At 41.4% G+C, this 20,395-nt stretch overlaps 1 protein-coding gene across 12 annotated transcripts in view; it reads right to left on the bottom strand.

Moving 5' to 3' along the window:
- Positions 1-20,395, bottom strand: part of RBFOX2 (RNA binding fox-1 homolog 2) — a 268,012-nt gene that overhangs the window by 187,729 nt on the left and 59,888 nt on the right. For all 12 annotated transcript variants that reach the window (XR_009555753.1, XM_060245527.1, XM_060245531.1 and 9 more), the window contains exon 2: positions 18,695-18,745. Coding sequence is in view for 11 of the 12 variants with exons in the window: in XM_060245527.1 (XP_060101510.1) it covers positions 18,695-18,745 (51 nt within the window). In the remaining variant the exon portion in view is untranslated. The remainder of the gene's footprint in view (positions 1-18,694; positions 18,746-20,395) is intronic.

Genomic DNA, 20,395 nt, shown 5'->3' with positions numbered 1-20,395 from the left:
TCACTTCTCTGCCACCATTGAATCTGCACAATGCCATCCAATGGAATTTTTCTAGGCTGCAGGAGGGCTCTTAGGGGAAGCCAACTGAGGAAGCAGACCTGGAAAACATGCAATGCCACTGTGACTCTTTTGATCTGCACTTTGCAGATCAAATCGTTCGCAACCACTGCGACTTAGATGCTACACTTCATTAAGTTAAATCTCAGGATGCTACTGGAGCACAGTCTGGTCCTAGCTACATCATTGTTGAGGTTTGATGTAGTGAACATGATGCTCCAAAGTGCACAGTCTGCATCTAAACTCTACCGTTGCACTTCATGGCTGTTGGTGTCAGGTCAGACTTGCTTGGTTGAGTAGGTCCAGCTGGCAAACTCCTCTCCTCAGAAGGGTTCCACGTTTCTTTCAAAGAAGCAGTTGTGAAACCCTGGACCAAAATAGGTACTGTTTGAAAGCCAGCATGGTGCAGTGGTTAAGACTCTAATCTGGAGAACCAGGTTTGATTCCTCGCTCCTACACATGAAGACTGCTGGGTGACCTTGGGCCAGTCACACTTCTCTCAGAACGCTCTCTGTTCCACTTACCTCACAAGGTGCCTGTGGTGGGGAGAGGAATGGAAAAGAATTGTAACCTGCTGTGGAACTCCATAAGATGGAGGGAAAAGCAGGGTATAAAAACCTATTCTTTGTTTGGTGGCCAACACTTCATTCTTGGGCAAGGTGCTTGATTGAGTGATGGCCATGAAGGTTCAAGCAGTCTTAGAGGAGAGAGATTACCCAGACTCATTTCAATCTGGATTCAGATCTGGGTTTGAGATAGAAACTGCCTTGATTAGTGACAGGGCACTGAGTTCCTGTTGATTCTCCTGGACCTGTTAGTGGCTTTCAATAAATAAGATGGTTATCTTCAATCTTCAAGCTGGTTATCATATCACCTCTCAGTCGTCTCCTCATCAGGCTAAAAATACCCAGCTCCTTTAACCCTTCCTCACAGGACTTGGTCTCCAAACCCCTTACCATCTTTGTTGCCCTCCTCTGGACACATTCCAGCTTGTCTAAATCGTTAAATTGTGGTGCCCAAAACTGAATACTTGAAAAAAGGAAAGCTAGGGCAGGAATCTTGCCAGTCCAACAGTTGAAGCTACTAGATCTTGACCAGGACAATGTAACACGCTGGAATAATTTGGATTAATTATGATTAATGGAGCCAGAAATCAGTCTGGGGGCTCCCAGTTCCAAACTCTGATAACTGTCTGCTGACTACCCACAATGAAAGGGAAAAGTTGACATATTTTTAGGATATACTACCATAAAGAGCCACACAGTATACAGTTAAGTAATTCACAAAATATGAACATTTCAAACTCACTCCGCAAACAATCACAATCTGGTTACTGTTGCAGATTGCAATATATTATAATATGCAATACACTTCTCCACAATATTACCAGTGCATACCAGATAACTGGTTTACTGCTAAATATACAATAAATAGCATTTAAAGGGCTCAGTCTCTAATCACCACACAGATGTTTATGATGAAAGATTGCTGTTTTGCCAAATCCTCTTGATTTGTAGTGAGGCTTGAATGACGACATGCCTTCTAGGTTATTCAAATTGCTTGTTTCAATTAGTTATCTTCATCTAGTCAATCTCTTCTGTATTGGAACCACTGCTCATTCAGTCTAGTGCTTGGTAAATACCCAGTCACACCTTGATCCCAGCAGTATAGTTTTTAGGATAGCCTGCTGACTTGTAAAAACTTGAACAACCCATGGGCAGTAATACAGAATTCCCAAAAAGGATAAAGAAACTGATTTGAAAGTTTTACTACAGATCCTACATTTACAGCCTAATCCAGAGAACCGCCATGTAGCTGCACTCAAGTGCAGAACTAGCGTCGGCAGCCACAGTCAGCTCCCAAAGGGGAGACAGCACGCCACGCTTGGAGGGGGAAGAGCAGCCCAATGAGTGAGAAAAAACCCGTTGTCATGGTGATTCCGCCCAAGCGCACGCCATTGGCCCGCTGCCGGGATGGAGGAGGCACAGGCTCACGCGGGACCACAGGATTAGCCAGCCCATTGCACGTGACCGGGCAAGAAGCCGAAAAGCCCGCACCTGAGAGGCCATCAATCCCCCCCACTTCCTCCCGCTGTCAGAGACTCTGCCAATGGCAGGCACACAGAGGCAAGCACAGACAAGCAGGAAGTTCCAAGTGCAGGAGTCCGCTGTCCTAGACAGCGGCTAGAATGTGTTTCTGGGAGCGGGCAGACCAAGTCCAAAAGACACCACCACCACCACTCAGAGCCCCCCCCCAATCATTGCCTTGCTGCTGCCTCCTGCTATGTGCAACGAACACTTCCCCTGGGGGCCGCAGAACTCAGAGTGTGAGCCGCTGGGCATGCATCCACTTCAGCAGCCCCCCCCCCCTAGTGCCCTGCGCACAACAGCCCTGTGGGGTCGGGTAGGCCATCAGCCTGGGCAGGCTGAGGGGCATCACCCCCCTCCCATGTCCAGCCACGTGGGGGGCAGCGTGGCAACTCAAAGCCTATTCCCCCCCAAGAACCAAGTCTGCCCACCCTCCCAGGCATTCCCTCAGAGAGGCCACTGATGGAGGGGGGTTGCCGCAGGGAACATACAGCAGTTGCCAAGCAGGAGAGACAACGGAGGGCACAGATCAGACTTTATTTTTCCGAAACAGACTGCAAGAGTCTCCCTGGTGCGCGCTGGGCAGTCTCGCCGTGGGCGGGGCTCCATTCCGAGTGGTGGGAAGAAACAGCTGAGGGAGTGGGAGGCGGTGGAGCGACACATGCGGAAGCCTCTGTGTTGGAGTCCCACCTGCAAAACAGAGACAGAGATCAAGAGCACCTGAAAGAGTTCTGCTTGGAGATAATGAGAAATTAATTTCAAAAGTATACAAATTACTTTTACAATGGTCTACAGAAGATGAAGTAGTGAAATCTCAGATGATAAAATGGGCAATTGATGTAAATAAAGAAATAAAGATGGAATCTTGGGAATATTTGTGGAAAAATTCTATGAAACTTGCAACATGTTATAGTATTAAAGAAAACTGCTTTAAGATGATGTATAGATGGTATATGACTCCAAAAAAATTAGCAAAGATGAACAACAAGATGCCAGATAGGTGTTGGAAATGTAAAAAGCATGAAGGTTCTTTCTACCATATGTGGTGGACTTGTGAAAGAGCTAAAATGTTTTGGCAAATGATTCAGCAAGAGATTTCTAAGATTTTGGGATATGAATTCAATAAAGTGGCAGAGACTTTTCTGCTGGGAATACAAATGGAAAAATTTCCAAAAGAAGACAGAACTTTAATATGGTACTTGCTCTCAGCTGCTAGGACATTATATGCACAACTGTGGAAGCAAGAAAAAATACCAGAGAAATGGGATTGGATTACAAAAGTTATGTCATGGAGTGAAATGGACAAATTAACAAGAAAATTAAGAGACTATGATTTGGAACTTTTTAAGTTGGAGTGGAAGAAATTCAGAAGATACGTAGAAAAAGAGTGGAAAATAAAAGGACATTGGACAATCTTTGATAATGATTAAAGTTTTTTAAAATGAGAAGATAACTGTTGGTTGTTTTTTTTCTTTAATAGTTAAGTGTACCTTTAATATTTGTTTCTTTAAGTAAATAACACTGGCGGGGGTCAAGCAACAGGGGGAGGGGAGGGGAAAAAGTAAGATATGGGGCGGAGAGTCTTTTTTTTCATTTTAAGTTTTTATAAGTTGTAGAGATAGTTTTGCTACCATATGTTACTAATAAAAATTGTTTATTTCACAGAGATCAAGAGCACCTGCAGGGGCGGCAGCTGGAAGAGCAGGCTGCGTTTCAGCTGAGCACTCTCTTAAAGGGACAGTCTCTGACCCACCTCCCCGCATCAAGGCAGCTGCCACACACACACCCACCATGCCCTGCCAGGGGTTGGAAATGTGGCAAAGGGCAAACCAAGGGAAGGGGGCAGGCAGCAGAACAGGGGAGTGGGCTCAGCAAATGCCCCCTGCCAGAGCAAACTGCCTGGTTCAAGTGCCAGGGACAGTTGCACATCAAGCAGCTAAGAGCGAGGGGAGGGGGAGGATAGTGGGGGTGCACAGCAAAACTTACCCAGCCATGGGCGACAGTCCTCACTCGCATGCAGAGCCTCTGCAAGCCCGGAACCTGTGGAGACCTGGAAACAAAAGCAGTTAGCCCCAGGGGAGAGACTTCGCTCTCCCTCGCACAAGTCGAAGATACTGTCAAAGCTACAGCGCAGTGCAAAACCTGTCACCAACGTGCCTGCCTGTCCCTCGCTCTAAGTCCGTATGGCAGGGAGCTCGCCAGCAGAACTTCCCGCCATGCGCTCCTCTCCTAACAACTGAGTTCTGCAAGATTGTGCTGTTATTGTACTATTTTTCTTTTTCAAATGCGATCAGTGGCATAAATAGTTGCCATGTCATAGTAAGTTCTAACCAATATTATGTATTGTATGCTAAGAGAGACAATTTGATGAAGTGGTTAAGAGTGACGGACTCTAATATGGAGAACTGGGTTCAATTTCCTACTCCTCCACATGAAGCCAGCTGGGTGACCTTGGGTTAGTCACAGCTCTTTCAAGAGCTTTCTCATCCCCCCTCCCCCACCTCACAGAGTGTCTGCTGTAGGTAGAGGAAGGGAAGGTGAATGTAAGCTGATCTAAGATTCCTTTGGGTAGTGAAGGGCGGAGCATAAAACCAACTCTTATTTTAAGGTTTTTTGTAGCTGTTATCTTATATTGCTGTAAATTATTTTCCTCTCCCTCATGAATGAGAAGTCATATCCACTGAGACACCTGCAGTACTGCATTCCTGCGTAAGGTAACTGACTTGTTCTAAACTTCTTGCCCTTATCTAACATGATGACTATTCTACAGAAGGGGAATGTTTAAAGCTGATTAAACAGAAAAGTTTGTCAAAATCTGTTCATTTTGCAAAATGCTACATCACCCTCACAGAGTGACAAATGTCTTCATACCACTGGTTTTTAGGCACTACTACAAATGCTCTCCATTTCTTCAGAAACTCTGGCACCCACAGAAACTGCTCCAGTGTGGCGGTGGACATGTGACATAAATCAAAGCTGCATCACATGTGAACCGAATGCAAACAACCTCCACAAAGGAGGAAAACAGCATGTCAAATAATTCCTGAGGTGGAAATCGAAAGTCTCAATATGCTAACTACATGCAAGATGAACACTAATGCTATGCTAACCATGGTGGATTTTATTTAAATCAAGTTGGTGGAACCTGGTGGAACTCTCTACCAAAAACACCAACACCCTGCAGAACTTAATGCAATTCTGCAGGCCTTGCAAGACAAAGAGTCCCGTCAGGCTTTTGACTGAGGACAGCGATGGGTACCATCCTGCTGGCATCCCCCCTCCTGTTTCTTCTTTATCTCCCTGTGAGGTAGTGACATAATTTGAAATTTTAGTGACATCTGTGAATGTTTTAATTATATATTATTTGAATTGTTTTATCATCGTTAATGCTTTTATCACTGCAGTTATTCACTGCCCTAAGCCTTGCGTACTCAGGGGAGGGTGGTCTATAAATGTAAATAATAAATAAATATGTTAGTGTCCAGGGGTTTCACAGCAACTCCTTTGCTCAGAAACAGATGTAGTAATGTATATGGTTGAAAATCTCAAAAGAGAACAAGAATCAAGTTGATTTAAATCATGAGTCAGTAAGACATAATTTAAATCAAATTTGTAATTTATTGATTTTATTGTATATTATTGTTTTAATGTTTTACATCTTCTTTATTGCTTGTTAGCCACCATGAGCCTATATGGGGAGGGCGGGATATGAATAAAATAAAATTAAATAAATAAATAATATGGTTTTCGACAATAAAGGTTAATTCTTGCTGGCTTTAATATTTACTACCCAGATGAAAGTTTAATTTTAGTTTAATAACTTTTCATGTTAGTTTTAGTTATATAGATAATTATTAAATCACTGCAAAGTGAATTATCTCCTATTTAATAGGTTAATTATTCATATTTGGACAACTTTTCTGCTGTACGTAATTGGAAAGATAAAATAATCATTAACAATAACCATAAAACCACTGTTTTATCTAACTAAAATAATATTATATAGCATATGTATTTTTCTATTTGCTTACACTTCTTAATATTTCCAGAGTATTCTGCTCAAAAAGTTTCACTGTCATTTGTACTGCTTGCCCCTCCCCTCCACACACTTAGCTCTTAACGTCCAGACCTATTCCATCCTAACAATCTTATATTCAGTGAACTTCTTGAAACTTTACACTTAAGAGATAAGAGGTTGATTCTGTGTATAGATTTGCAGAGGACCAATAGGACTGAAGTTCTTATCTTTGTATGTTTATTTTATAACATTTTTGCTATGTAGAAGAGGCACATGACCTCTGCAGATACAAATTCAGTTTTGAGAACTGTGAAACTGCCCAATAATTTTACAGAAACCTTCGGAAGAGCATGACATTGTGAATGGATTAATGGAATTCATTTACCAAAAAGTGCAAACATTGCATGAATATACAGCCTCATGCTACATAATTAAAAACTAATCCTTATTTAACCTTTGGACTATAATGTATCTTACATAGAAAACTATCTTTAGATAGATTTTTTCCTGAAGAAGCATTCTATTAAAAAAATCTGACTTAAATTTAAAAATCTGATTTAAATTTTAAAAAATCTTATTTAAACTAAAAAAATCAAAATTTTGGATTTTTTTATTTTAAAAAGTGATTTTACAAAAATTATTTGTTTTTATCCACTCGGATGCTAACACAGACAACTGCAAGTGGAAATGCTATTGTCCAATCTGTGGGGTATGTGCTGTATGAAATGGTAGAGAAGGTAAGAGTTTTGTTTAAAGCCATACTCATTTGTTTCTCACCCTCAGAGCTGTCAGAAACCTTTTGTATGAACATCTCTTATTGGATATGTTAAGTAACTTGGCCAATGTGAACAGATACAGGGCTGGATACAGAGCTGGGCTGCCAACTCCCTACTCTTGACAGTGTGCCCTCAACAATGGCACACACTGCCGGAGTTTGGGTGTGGTTCTGGACACTTCCTTATCAATGGAGGTCCAAATCACAAACGTTGCCAAGCTGGTGTTTTTCCAGCTACGCCAATTGATACAGAGCTGGGCTGCCAACTTCCTACTCTTGGCAGTGTGCCCTCAACAATGGCACACACTGCCAGAGTTTGGGTGTGGTTCTGGACACTTCCTTATCAATGGAGGTCCAAATCACAAACGTTGCCAAGCCGGTGTTTTTCCAGCTACGCAAATTGAGCCAACTGGCCCACTTCCTGTCTCGTCCAGACCTAGCCACGGTAATCCATACAGACTGGACTTCTCCAAACCTCCAGACTGGATGTCTGTAACTCGCTCTATGCTGGTCTATCCTGGAGACCGATTCGGAAACTCCAGGTGGTCCAGAATGCAGCAGCGTGAGTCGTGACTGGGACATCAAGGACAGCACATATTCAACCTGTGCTGCATCAACTGCACTGTCTTCCAGTGGAGTACAGAGTCAAGTTCAAGGTTTTAGTATTGACCTTTAAGGCCTTAAGAAGTCAGATATCCATGTATCTTTGGGACCACCTCCTCTGCTATGTCCCCAAAAGAACATTATTCTCTGCAGAGAACAATCTACTGGTAATCCCCAGTTCAAAAGACATCTAGCTGTCCTCCAGAGCCAGAGCCTTTTCAGCCCTGGCTCCCACCTGGTGGAACTCTCTACCAAATAACACCAATGCCCTGCGGAACTTAATACAGCTCTGCAGGGCTTGCAAGGCAAAGAAGTTCCGTCAAGCTTTTGGCTGAGGACAGCAATGGGTACCATCCTGCTGGCATCCCCCCCCCTTCCTGTTTCTTCTCTACCTTCCTGTGAGGTAGTGACACAATTTGAAATTTTGAAGTTTTAGTGACATCTGTGAATGTTTTAATTATATATTATTTAAATTGTTTTATCTTCATTAATGCTTTATCATTGCAGCTGTTCACTGCCCTGAGCCTTGTGTACTCAGGGGAGGATGGTCTATAAATTTAAATAATAAATGAATATGTTAGAGTCCAGGGGTTTCACAGCAACTCCTATGCTCAGAGACAAATGTAGTCATGGCTGAAAATCCCAAGGAAGAACAAGAGTATGTTACAACTGGATGGCACAAATGTAAAATATTGTTTCATGGCCTGCCTCCATACCGTTAGCACTTCTGTCTGTCTTCCTCAGCACCCAGCTACACAGCAGGCAGAAGGGAAAATCATTGGGGCTGAGACACTGAGCAGGCCTACCTCTTTCCCTGATGGAAATCATACACAGAGATGAAAATGTTATTAGCTAGAGTGGAGGGAGGGGGACAACGGGTATCATTTCTACAACCAAGCTTCCACTATTCCCATTCCAAATGAGAAGACCCTTTCAGATATGGTAGATAACATTTTAGACACCAACAGACAACCATGCAACAAAGCAGACTGTAGGTATCACATCTTTCTTTTAGGCTTACAAGACATAGGAGGCATCGCTCATTCCCTTGGGTAAGGTTTTAGACAAAGCTCAAAATGAAAGCTACAACTATCCTAAAAACACCCCTCTGCCTTACCAACTGCCAGACACCTGGACAAACACACAAGATCCCTTCAGCATTACAGTGATGGCATTTGCAACAAAAGGCTTTAAGCTCATTCCCAAGTCTATTAATGCCACAATTTAGACTGAAACAACTGTTTTCAGATTGCTAGAAGAGGTTGCAGGAACCATTTCTGCTCTTCCCTGCAACCCCCACTGCTTGTAAGGCACTAGTCCACATGCTAACTGCATCAGGGAACTAAGCATGCATAGATAGATATCGGATTTATATCCCACCTGCCCTATACTCTGAATCTCAGAGTCGCAGAGCGGTCATAATCTCCTTTACCTCCCCCCCCCCCACAACAAACACCCTGTGAGGTAGGTGGGGCTGAGAGAGCTATCACAGAAGCTGCCCTTTCAAGGATAACTCCTACAAGAGCTATGGCTGACCCAAGGCCATTCCAGCAGCTGCAAGAGGAGTGGGGAATTAAACCCATTATCCCAGATAAGAGACTGCACACTTAACCATTATACCAAACTGGCATACAATCACCTATGCAGAGCAACAGGAATCATTCCTCCATTTGAGACATGAACACTGATCAAACAACAGCAGATACCTATCAGAGCAGGATTGCCAACTCCAGGTTGGAAAATTCCTTGAGATTTAGAGTAGAGCCTGGGGAAGATGGAATGTGGGGAAGGTACAATGTCAGAGTATAATCCCATTGTATCTACCCTTCAAAAGAGCCATTTTCTCCAGGGGGACTAATTTATGTCTGGTGATCTGTTGTAAGGCTGGAATATTTCCACGTGCCACCTGGAAGTTGGCAACCTTATAATCAGAGATGGGGGGGTCATAGAATATGACCATAGCTACAGAGGGGAAAGCCTTTTTTCTCAGTTCCAGCTGCCTTCCCTACTCTTATTATAAGCAAGTGGAATGCCATTAAACAACACCACATCCTAAAGTGTGATGGATCTCGCAATGTAACTCCTCAATACAGTATCTTTTTAAAAAGGGGAGTGTGAGTTCCAGAACGTACTGAAATGGATAAGTAAAAATCATTCAAATAACACAGCTTATAAACTGTTCTTGAAAGATGTGATTCCTGCTTGGAACCAAGTTATCTGATACCATTTTTTCTTTCTTTTTCAGCAGCTACATCCATATCCAAACACTTATCTCCTAAAAGGCACCTAAAGATGTTTATTAGATGCTATTGCACCTACTTATTAGTGCTCATTCACAATTCAATTGGTACTCTTTCACATGAACAGTCACATTCCATTCCTCACTCCACTGCCAGCCACCTACATATATTATCCACATATTCCAACTCCCATCAACTGCCAGGAAGTAGAACAGTATGCTTTCAGAAAATGGAAACAGCTTCCTAGAGGAAGGATGTTGTCTACCACAGTGGAACAAGCCTAGGTTCCTGCCCTCCCCCCACAAAACCATGCAGAGCTGAATGTCCTCTTTACACTTTCAGCTGCAGTTCCTGGGCAATGAGTGCCCTCTTATGGTAGATAACAGTTACAACCACAAAACTCATTTCTGTATGCAGTACGCATTGAATGAAGACACATTTTTCTGGCCATGAAGAAGCACAGGATCCAGGAGGGGTGATAGTTTGGAACTCAAAACAAGGCCACAATATGATGCTGCAATCAAGTATACATGCCATATAAGTATGATCAGGGCTTTATTTGAGCAGGAACACACAAGAACGGAGTTCTGGCTGGCTTGTTATCAGAGGGTATGGCCTAATAGGCAAATGAGTTCCTGCTGAGCCTTTTCTACAAAAAAGTCTGTGTGAAACAATGGTGATGTCAGGGGTGTGGCCTAATATGCAAATGAGTTCCTGCTGGGCTTTTTCTACCAAAAAAAGCCCAGACTAGGATGCTGCAATCATTTGGTCTAGAAATTTTCATAGACTGTTTAAGGCAATTAAAAGTGCATGCAATAAATGAAACCATTTCCCCACTAGATCAACGACATATAAAAAGGGTGGCTCAAACATGGGCACAGTGGGCACTGTCCAAGGTTTAAGTGTTCCATCTTATACCTGCCTTGTTATTCAGATGGTGATAATTTTTTATCCCAAACTTTAATTTCACCATTAGAAAGAAAACCTTTTTAAAAATATTTCTGTAACATCCAGAGGTGTCACTGTCTTCACTGGAACACTGCTTCTGTTTTGTTAAAAATTGATTCAAGTTTGTTATTCTGATAAAGAAAAAAAGACATTAGTCAAGGCTGTCTTAATAGTACAACTAGATTAAAGATCCCTCTTCTTTCTTTTTGTTCCTGCAATTTAATACGTTTCCATCTATGGTTAACTTACAAATCAATGTTTCCCAAGATTGCAGAACAAATTACATTGAATGTATCCCATGAATGGTACAAAATGGGGGTTAAAAAAAAAAACCTGGCAGAGCTTCTCTTTCTGGACAAAAATTTGAGACGCTTATAGGAAGAAATTCCACACTTGATGTTATTCTGGCCCATAAATGTTTTCTGTTTTAAAAAGCATTTGAAAGACTGATGTGTTCTGTGCTGCAAGTCCAACTACACGTTGTAAGCAGCATATGAGAGTCCCATTCATTTAAAACACATTATAATCATGGAAATTAGTACAAATTGAAGAGGATTTGCAGGACTCACTTGATTCACCTGTCTTGCATTGTGCCCAAATTTTTAGGTAACTCCAAGTTACGTACTTCTATGCTATAGTGTTGTAAGTCATGCTGCTTATTTTGTTATCAGAAATACTTATGGTTTCTCCACTAGAGGGTGTTTGGTTAACAACAGAAGGTAAAGAAGTATAATGAAACTGAAGCTTACATTTCTGAAGAAAGAGCAATGCACAGAAACAAGAGTAAAGGATTATGCCATGGTTAAACAATGAATCTCAAAGGTGCTTCTGCTTAAACTCTATTCTTGACAAAGCCATCTACTGAAAATTGAGCCTTCTAAAAATTCTTCATCTTTTTTGCTAAGAGTTATCTTTGGAATTTTTGCAAATGAAGGGGGAAAGGAGAAATGGAGAAAGCTGGGCACTCAGGAACAGCAAAGTATCGACTTCTTTCAAAAATGTTTTAAATCGGGTATGATCATAAGCTGATTAAAATGATGAAAAGTCCTTAAAAACTGAAATCAAAATCAAATGTATTTTTCCAACAAAAAATTTTTTTTAAAGACCCACAAGCATAAACCATCACTTTCTAAATCAGTGATGAATGAATCATACAATGAATGAATCAATACAAGCCATCTTCAAGTGTGTTCTCACATATCTGCAACTTCATACGTTACAGTATATTCTAGAAGAGAACCAATACAGATTTGTTTAATCTTTAGTGTCTACAATCAGAAGGGGAGTTGTGCCACCTTTATGTTTATGGGAATGTTCTTACAATACTACATGGCTCAACAAATCCCAGAGAGCAGGTCACCATGATGCCTAGTATTTTCAGCGATGACTGTACTGGAGTGTCTCTTGGCAACCATCAGTGGAAGTACAAAGCTTATTATCATTTCATATGAAGCCAAGTCTCATGCCATAATCTTAAGACCTTCTCATGCAAGCCTCCTGGGCGTAATGTAATGCTGAACAGATGCAGATTTCAAACAGTGCTGGTATCAGGCTGCACCCTGACTTTCTCAGAGCAAATAACAACAAATGGTTGGATTTTGTAAGTGGAGAGTAAAGGAATTAGTTGGTAGAATGTCATTACATTAACACTGGAGATAAATTTAAGATGGCTGCACAAGGTATAAAGTTTACTGAAGCCAAATTGGGTAGTTTTATCTCATGTTGATTTTTCCTAAATCCAGTCTCTTTCTAGTCCCATTCTCCTCCAATTGACACATCCCTCTCTTTGTTTACAGCAGTCTTGATATAAAAGAAAAATCCAATGGCAAGAACACAATCCATGGAATATAATACCTTTTATTTAAGGTAAAGGTAAGTTCCCTGTGCAAGCACTGAATCGTTACCAACCAATGTTGGGACATCACATCACAACATTTTCTTGGCAGACTTTTTACAGGGTGGTTTGCCATTGCCTTCCCCAGTCATTAGGAACAGCCAAAATGGCACAAAATAGACACATATATTTGCTTGTTTATATGTTAATGTTACACCAGTGAGTGGTAGTAAATGAAGTCATTTCTTAACCAATTGATTTCTATACTGTTTCAATATTCAATTAAATGGAACTTTTAAAGGTAATAATTAAATTTTGATGTTATGTTGCGGTGATCCCTGTATTTATTTACATAATACCAGACTTCTGTCATAGTTTTAATAAAATTATCAGAAACTGTGAATAGAAATACTGTCATTACAAATCTTTGAAGACTGAAAAAAAATGTGTTTGGCTCCTTAATTTTTGGGCTGGCTATTTGAGCCAAAGAGAATTTGTCAGGGCCTTCAACACTAATTATCCAAACAACTAAAGATGTATGGTTCATTCTTGCAGCCCGTTTGCCATCAGAAAAACAGGAACAAAAACCTGCACATTTGTGCACATGCTATATTATGTATGATAAGAAAGTAAATTTATTTATTACATAAATTTATTTATTTATCCCGCCCTCTACGCAATCAGACTCAGGGCGGCTAACATCGGCTCAACTGGAACATCTACAATTACCGATTAAAAGCAATAAAATACAGTTAAAACAATTTAAAACATTTTATGGTGCTGTTTAAATACAATATACAATATACAGTAAAGGCGGGATCATCCTTCCTAAACAGAATCTTCGTAAATAGAAGAAGAAGAAGAAGAAGAAGAAGAAGAAGAAGAAGAAGAAGAAGAAGAAGAAGAAGAAGAAGAAGAAGAAGAAGAATTGCAGATTTTTACCCCGCCCTTCTCTCTGAATCAGAGACTCAGAGCGGCTTACAATCTCCTGTATCTTCTCCCCCCACAACAGTCACCCTGTGAGGTGGGTGGGGCTGAGAGGGCTCTCACAGCAGCTGCCCTTTCAAGGACAACCTCTGCCATTGCTATAGCTGACCCAAGGCTATTCCAGCAGGTGCAAGTGGAGGAGTGGGGAATCAAACCCGGTTCTCCCAGATAAGAGTCCGCACACTTAACCACTACACCAAACTGGCTCTCTATAGAAATAGAAAAGCAAGGGAGAGCCTGAGTCTGTATATTAACACATTAAGCTGCCTTCTACTAAACATCAATCCTTCAGGGTCAGTATTGTCTATGTAGACCAGCAGTGGCTCTCCAAGATCTTAAACAGAGGTTTTTCGCATCACCTATTCCCAGTCCTTTTAACTGGACCCGCTAGGGACTAATCTAGGACCTCCTGTATGCAGGGCAGATGTTCTCCTGCTGAACCAGAGCCCAATGGTTATGGACTTCGTTTGAGTAGAAGAGATGAGAAAATTGAGAGAGAATGTTTGTTGAAAATTTGCCACAGTTTTTGAAAACATTTAGCCTGTAGTAGGAATGGTTCAAGAAGGGTTAATGTGAACGCAGAAACTGGGGCAGGGCAGAATATACTTCATGAACTTAAAGGATAAGGCAAGTTTTCATATCAAACAAATAATAGCAATAAGAACTGCAAAACTCTTACACTGTTAGATGTGCTATAAATTCAGCATTGCAAATATAGATTATCAACAAAATATAGTCACTAATACTGATTATAACAACTTAAATGATCTAAACAGTGCTTGAAAGGCTCAAAATTCTCTTAATCCCCCCAGAATGTGTAAATCTGAGGGGCTATACAATTTGTATTTGGATATTTATACACTGCTTTTGACCCCAAAGGGGACCCCAAATACCTTAAAACAGTTATTTCCCCTCCTCCATTTTATCCCCACAACAACCGTGTAAAACAGATTTTGTGTCCAGAGGCACCTTTAAGACCAACAAAAGTTTATTCAAGATATGAGCTTCCGTATGCATGCACACTTCTTCAGATACAGAGAAATGGAAGCTAATGTTTCATATATATGGGCAGGACAACCCTGTGAGTTAGGTTAGGCTGAGAGAGTGACTGGCCCAAGATTGCCGAGCAAGCTTCCATGGCAGAGTGATTAATTGAACCTAGGCCACCCAGTCCCTAGGCTCACCTTCTAACCACTACACCACACTGACAATATAAAGAGAAAGATATTGTACATTAGATAGCGAAGGACTGTGTTTTGAAATAAATTTACCTTGAAAAAAATACATGTACTCTCAAAGGTGTACTAAGCAGCCTAAAGTAATAGGTGCAATTTCTGCTAAATATCTTGCAGCTAGATTGTTTACAAGAAGACAAATTTCAATATAGGCAGCTACTAATTTCCTTTTAATCTAGAATTTAACAAAGCCCTGGACATTGCAGTCCACTCATGCAACATGGGGCTCAGTGACAGATTACATATGGCTATCTCTATCCCATCAGATCTAGCAGCTCCCAATGAGATTAGTTAAAAGCTTTGAAACCTCATTAATGAAAGCCAAGCCTGAAATGAATCCTCCTCAGAGCCAAGAGGGACTAAAAGCCCCTCAAAGGTAGTCAAAAATCTAACAAGAGATAAGAAAATATTTCTGTACAAAACCAGATCAAAGGGGGGGGGAATCAGAGTTAAGAATAAAATTGGTTTTGAAGTATGCACAGGTGATGTCTTATGTTGATGTTAGGCAATGTCTAACTACTGTCTTATGCTCACCTGTATTATTCCTGGGATAACGAATTATAGTGAAACATACTGCTGATAAAAGAGAAGCATAACAAAACGTTTTTAATTGTTGAGTTTTCATGCTTCATAAATAAATATTACCTTATAAATATCACAGGAGACACTGCCATTAGGAATGATGAGATGCCAATTAGGCAATACTTATGGAAAATAAATGTGTGTTCCCCAAAATAATTCTTCTGTGAAAACATGCAGAACTACATATATATTCACACCTTACAAAATAAGACTGCAGAATATGGAGGGAACGGGGGGGGGGGGATTACTTTTTGAGATGGTTCCCCAGCTTGTGGGAAGTTAATAAATCAGGAAGAATATTAAAGCTTGGTCCTTTTTTCCTGACATGCAAAGCTTTAAGCAGACTGCAAAGAGACTTGTACCACATATTTCTTTTACAGCCTTATTTCGGTCATGAATGAACTCTTTAAAAAAGCAGGCTACTTTAAAAATGATCAAGATGGTTCAGGCCCAAACTGGGCATCCAGTAAAAGACACAATAAATGCCTGCAAGTCTGGAACAGATTATCAATGCCTATTTAAAATGTTCATCCTGTTTCAAAATTCACTATGCAGCAGGACAGAAGACAGCATTTCCCTATCATACTTTTTAAACTTCAGTAGTCAACATGGTTTCCAAAGTGACTTCCTAGGATGAAGGAAGATATAATGCCACTCAAAACATAGTAGTAATCAGAGCTACTCAGTTTGGACGCATTGCTTTGGATGTGTATTCATTGTGATTACACTTGTGTGGTGTTAACACTAGCTATAACTGTCTGTATGTGTGGGAGAACCTTTGGCCACAGAAATGCTGCTTCCTAAGCCACAGCAATTATGCCTGCTAGTATCAACAATACCTATTATTATAAATAACTCCTTGTAGGAATTCACAATGTTACATGTTACCAGTTTAATAACTTTGTCACTCTACTAATGTACAGGTATAACAACCTAAGTCACTCACCTTAGAAAACTCCAAGCACAGTTTATATTCCACTAGCATCTTAGTACCTTGGCTACATTTTTACTGTAGTGCCCATTTTTTTCAACACCTTTCATTTAGCATTATTATTTGTTCTTTCCTACATTCAAGTCAACAACAACAGAGATACCTTGAAAAAGCCATTAGGGAAAAAAACCACTTCAGGATCTGAGCCCAGATCTTGCTGTATCCTTGATGTCTATCCTATGCATAATTGTGGGAACCTCTGGAATGTGCTACTTATTCCCCTGGAACACTGATTATTAATCTACAACATCTTGACCCATGTCTGTAACTATGGTGGGGCCTACCCTTACTCTCCGTGGACTGCACCTGGCCCCACCACTTAAGTCAGCACCACTTTCTCCCTCTTCCCGTTGCTGATTTCTTGCGCTTTCTACCATAGCCGGAACAGCTTTTTCACCCTCCCCGGGGATGGTGGGCTAGTTCCAGTGGCTGTGCGCCCCTCTGATGCACCAGCCCCCTTTCCCTCTGCCCTGCAACCAGTCCAGCCAGAGCAGATGCTCACCAGGCAGCAACTCAGGAGCAGGCTGAGCCCCTTGGATGCTTCAGGAGCCTACCAGGATCCAGAGGAAGAGCAGCTACCATGGCTGCATGCCCATGTCTGATCTCAGCTCCCACAAATAACAGCACCCAGCCAGTCTCTCCCTCTCCATAGAGCTTTTCTCTCCCACCCAGAGCCTTGCCAAGCTGCCAGAGGCTCCCTCCCAATGCAGGGGCTGCTCGGCCACCGTTGCAGGAACTCATGAAGCCATTTTTTAAAAAATTTGTTTTGTGATGTTATTTTGGCCCCCATCATTTTCTCCATGCCCCCCTTTAAAATTTCCTAGTTACGGGCCTGCCTTGAACTTTGAGCAACCTGTTCCATTTCTTTCAAGCACCCAAATGGCCTTTCTGAGGGCTCTCTGGTCTTCTTGTGACCCACAACCTGATCTGACTTACCAGAGTTATGGCGCACAATCTTTCCAGCACAGGGTCTTGAGGTTGCATGTCTTGAACTGTAAGTCATTATACTGTTCTTCTTGCAGGGGAGCCTTCGGTTGCCTGGGCAGCAGTGGCTCTGGCCTATCAAATCCGTTGACAACACCTCCTCTTTCGTGCTGCAGGACCAGTCTCCCAGTCGGCCCAGTCATGGACACTGACTGCATCATGTCTCAAACAGAGACAAAGCAACTAATCCACTTGTAACACATCCACCGCCACAATAAGATTCCTATAATCCAGGGGTGGCCAACGGTAGCTCTCCAGATGTTTTTTGCCTACAACTCCCATCAGCTGCAGCCATTGGCCATGCTGGCTGGGGCTGATGGAAGTTGTAGGCAAAAAACATCTGGAGAACTACCATAGGCCACCCCGATATAATCCACTGTCATCAGGTAGCAATATATGCATTTGCAGCTGTAAATGTTACCACTCAAATTGCAAACAAAGTGTCTGAACAGGTGGCGGCAAATCATGAAGACAGCATGTTTCAAAAAGAACTATCTCCCACTCCCATAGCATTAAAACATAAAAAGAAAAGGCTCATCTGGATAAGCCGGCTTTACACTCAATAAAAAGCTGTTATACTGCTATAGATGTGAAGTTGCTTCCAACCTTGGTGGAAATTCCTTCTCCATTGCATCCTGATGCATATTGCCCTCTGAACTTCCTAAATGGACATTTGTGTACCACTGCAGCATCCACCTTGGGGGTGTGAGTCCATGATTAGCTCAGGGCCCAAGAAAGCAAACAGTCAAGCTCCCCACCTTTCAATTGCAACTTTTTGAGTCCAGGATACTGCTGATAAGCTGTTAAATTAACATCCCTTCTAATTCATTCTCTCAAAAGGGCAGCAGTTTTAGAAGCAAACATGTTTTGCAGCAGTCAAGTAATTTTGTTGAAGTAAATTTATTAAAGATTTGCATAGGCATAAACTGCAAGGCTTCCATGACCTTCTCCAACAAATGTTGCAACCCTAAGGACACTCTTCTGGGAGTGAGCCTAAATGAACAATATGCGAGACTTACTTCTCAGTAGACCTGCTTAGGAGTGCAGTTGCCTCTTCTTGCAAATTCATATATCAGCATGGGTTTACAGGCACATGGTCCCTGACGATGTACCACAGAGTACATCCTGATGACTCTGCAGGGGCAGGAATTCAGGAGACTTTCCCAGTGTGGCTGGACCTGCCATTCTCCCCACTCCACCCCCACCCCCTTATGGGATAGAGGCACTGTCATTCCACACAGGAATCAAGACACATCTATATGGAACATTATACAGTGGCAGCTCGCAGCCCACAACGATAGTGGCAGCTCGCAGCCCACAATGATATGCTGGAACTACTGAAATTACTCTTACCTGACTGTCTCTTGTTGGGTACCCATGATAACTGGAAGTCAGAGGCTCATTCTGGAAGGGAAAAAAAAGCAGAAATGAACAATTTTATTATAAAGAGGAAGGAAAAGAAGGTTATATATCCCAGTAAGCGCCATAATGATCTAACACAGAAGCAGGTAACTGCCTTCTTTTTTTCTTGAGGACCATCAATTATTACAGGATGTAGGCTTGCCAGCCTCCAAGTGCTGGCTGAAGATCTCCCGTAATTACATCTCCAGGTAAGAGATCAGCTCTCCTGGAGGAAACAGCAGCTTTGGGCGGTAGATGCCATGGAATTATATCCCCCCTGAGCTCCCTCATTTCCCAAATTCTGCCTTCCCCAGCCTCTGCCCCCAAATCTCCAGGAATTTTCCAAGCCAGGGCTGGCATACTGCTATAGACATACCTTAGAAGATAGTGGTTCTTATTTCCCTATTGTGTAAATACAACTTTACTTTCTGTTTATGAAATGATATGTTACCTTCCTCACAAGTCTGTTATTAGAAGAATTCTAAACTCTACAGCACTTGGATTGTGGAAGTGCTACATAAATCATTCTACCTGCATTACTATTAAACAGAAACAGGCAATATAACTAAAGTACTACCTCATCCCATCTCATATAATTCTGAAGTTTATAATTTACTCCTTTCCACAAAATACAATTTGCAGGGATAACAAGCCAAGAGAGTTGATATGCCTTGCTACTCCAATTTAGGGTTGAGGACACTCTCTCAGGCTGTGCAACCTAATGAAAAAAGAAACCATTCTACTACACTTTGCCCAAGGGTTTTCTCTGTCTTCCATCTACTTTCTATAGTGTGCTATTTTATATGCAAATGTCAGTTCCTAAAAAGAAAATCACTTCTGCAAATAATTAAATGGGAATGCTAGCATATTTTAGAAATAGTCCACATTTAGATAGTTTTTACAACCTACTTCTCATAGTTGGCAAAACAAGAAATCTGTCCCTGTAACTGTTATTACTTCAGGACGCTTGACTAAATGCTCCTTCTTACACAGAGACAAGAAATCTTTGCACAAGCTATCAGGGAAATGATTTCTCAGTGTAGCATGGTCCTAGACATGCTAGTTTTATGCATACAGGGAATCTCTTTGTAGGAGGCATTATTCAGTTATGATGAGGACCCTCATCTGCAGCCTAAGGTGGCACAGCCCAGAAACAAGTTTACCTGACTATTTGCTGTTTAGGAGAAATAAATTTACTTTTAACTACATTTGTGTAAATGATTATTGCATTAAAATAATGAATTAAAACAAGGAAGAGTGTGGAAAAGCCAGTCAACACAGGACAGTTAATATATCAAAGTAATTTTAATAACAGAAATATAGAAAAAGAAAGTTCAGAATTTATGCATGTATTTATTATTTTATCTTACAAATATATACCCTGACTTTCTGCCCTCAGAAGGGTCACCAAGGCAGCAATTTAGTTCAGTATGAATCACCCTATGTTGTTGCAAATAATCATATCCCCAGTGACCCCTGTTCTGTGCCCAGAATATAGCAACCCCCCCCCCAAAAAAACGACCTTCCAGGAACCCTAGCAACACTGGCCTGGAGACAAATTGCTGCCTGACCCCAAAATGGTAATCAGAATTTCCCTGGGACACAAGAACTAATCACTAATGCAACCCTTCCTGTCCTCCTGCCTAAGTTCAC

The sequence above is a fragment of the Heteronotia binoei genome, chromosome 8 (genome assembly GCF_032191835.1).
Source record: "Heteronotia binoei isolate CCM8104 ecotype False Entrance Well chromosome 8, APGP_CSIRO_Hbin_v1, whole genome shotgun sequence".
In the NCBI taxonomy this organism is placed as follows: Eukaryota; Metazoa; Chordata; class Lepidosauria; order Squamata; family Gekkonidae; genus Heteronotia; species Heteronotia binoei.
Note: the sequence above shows the minus strand (reverse complement) of the source record. Positions and strands in the feature narration are given on the sequence as shown.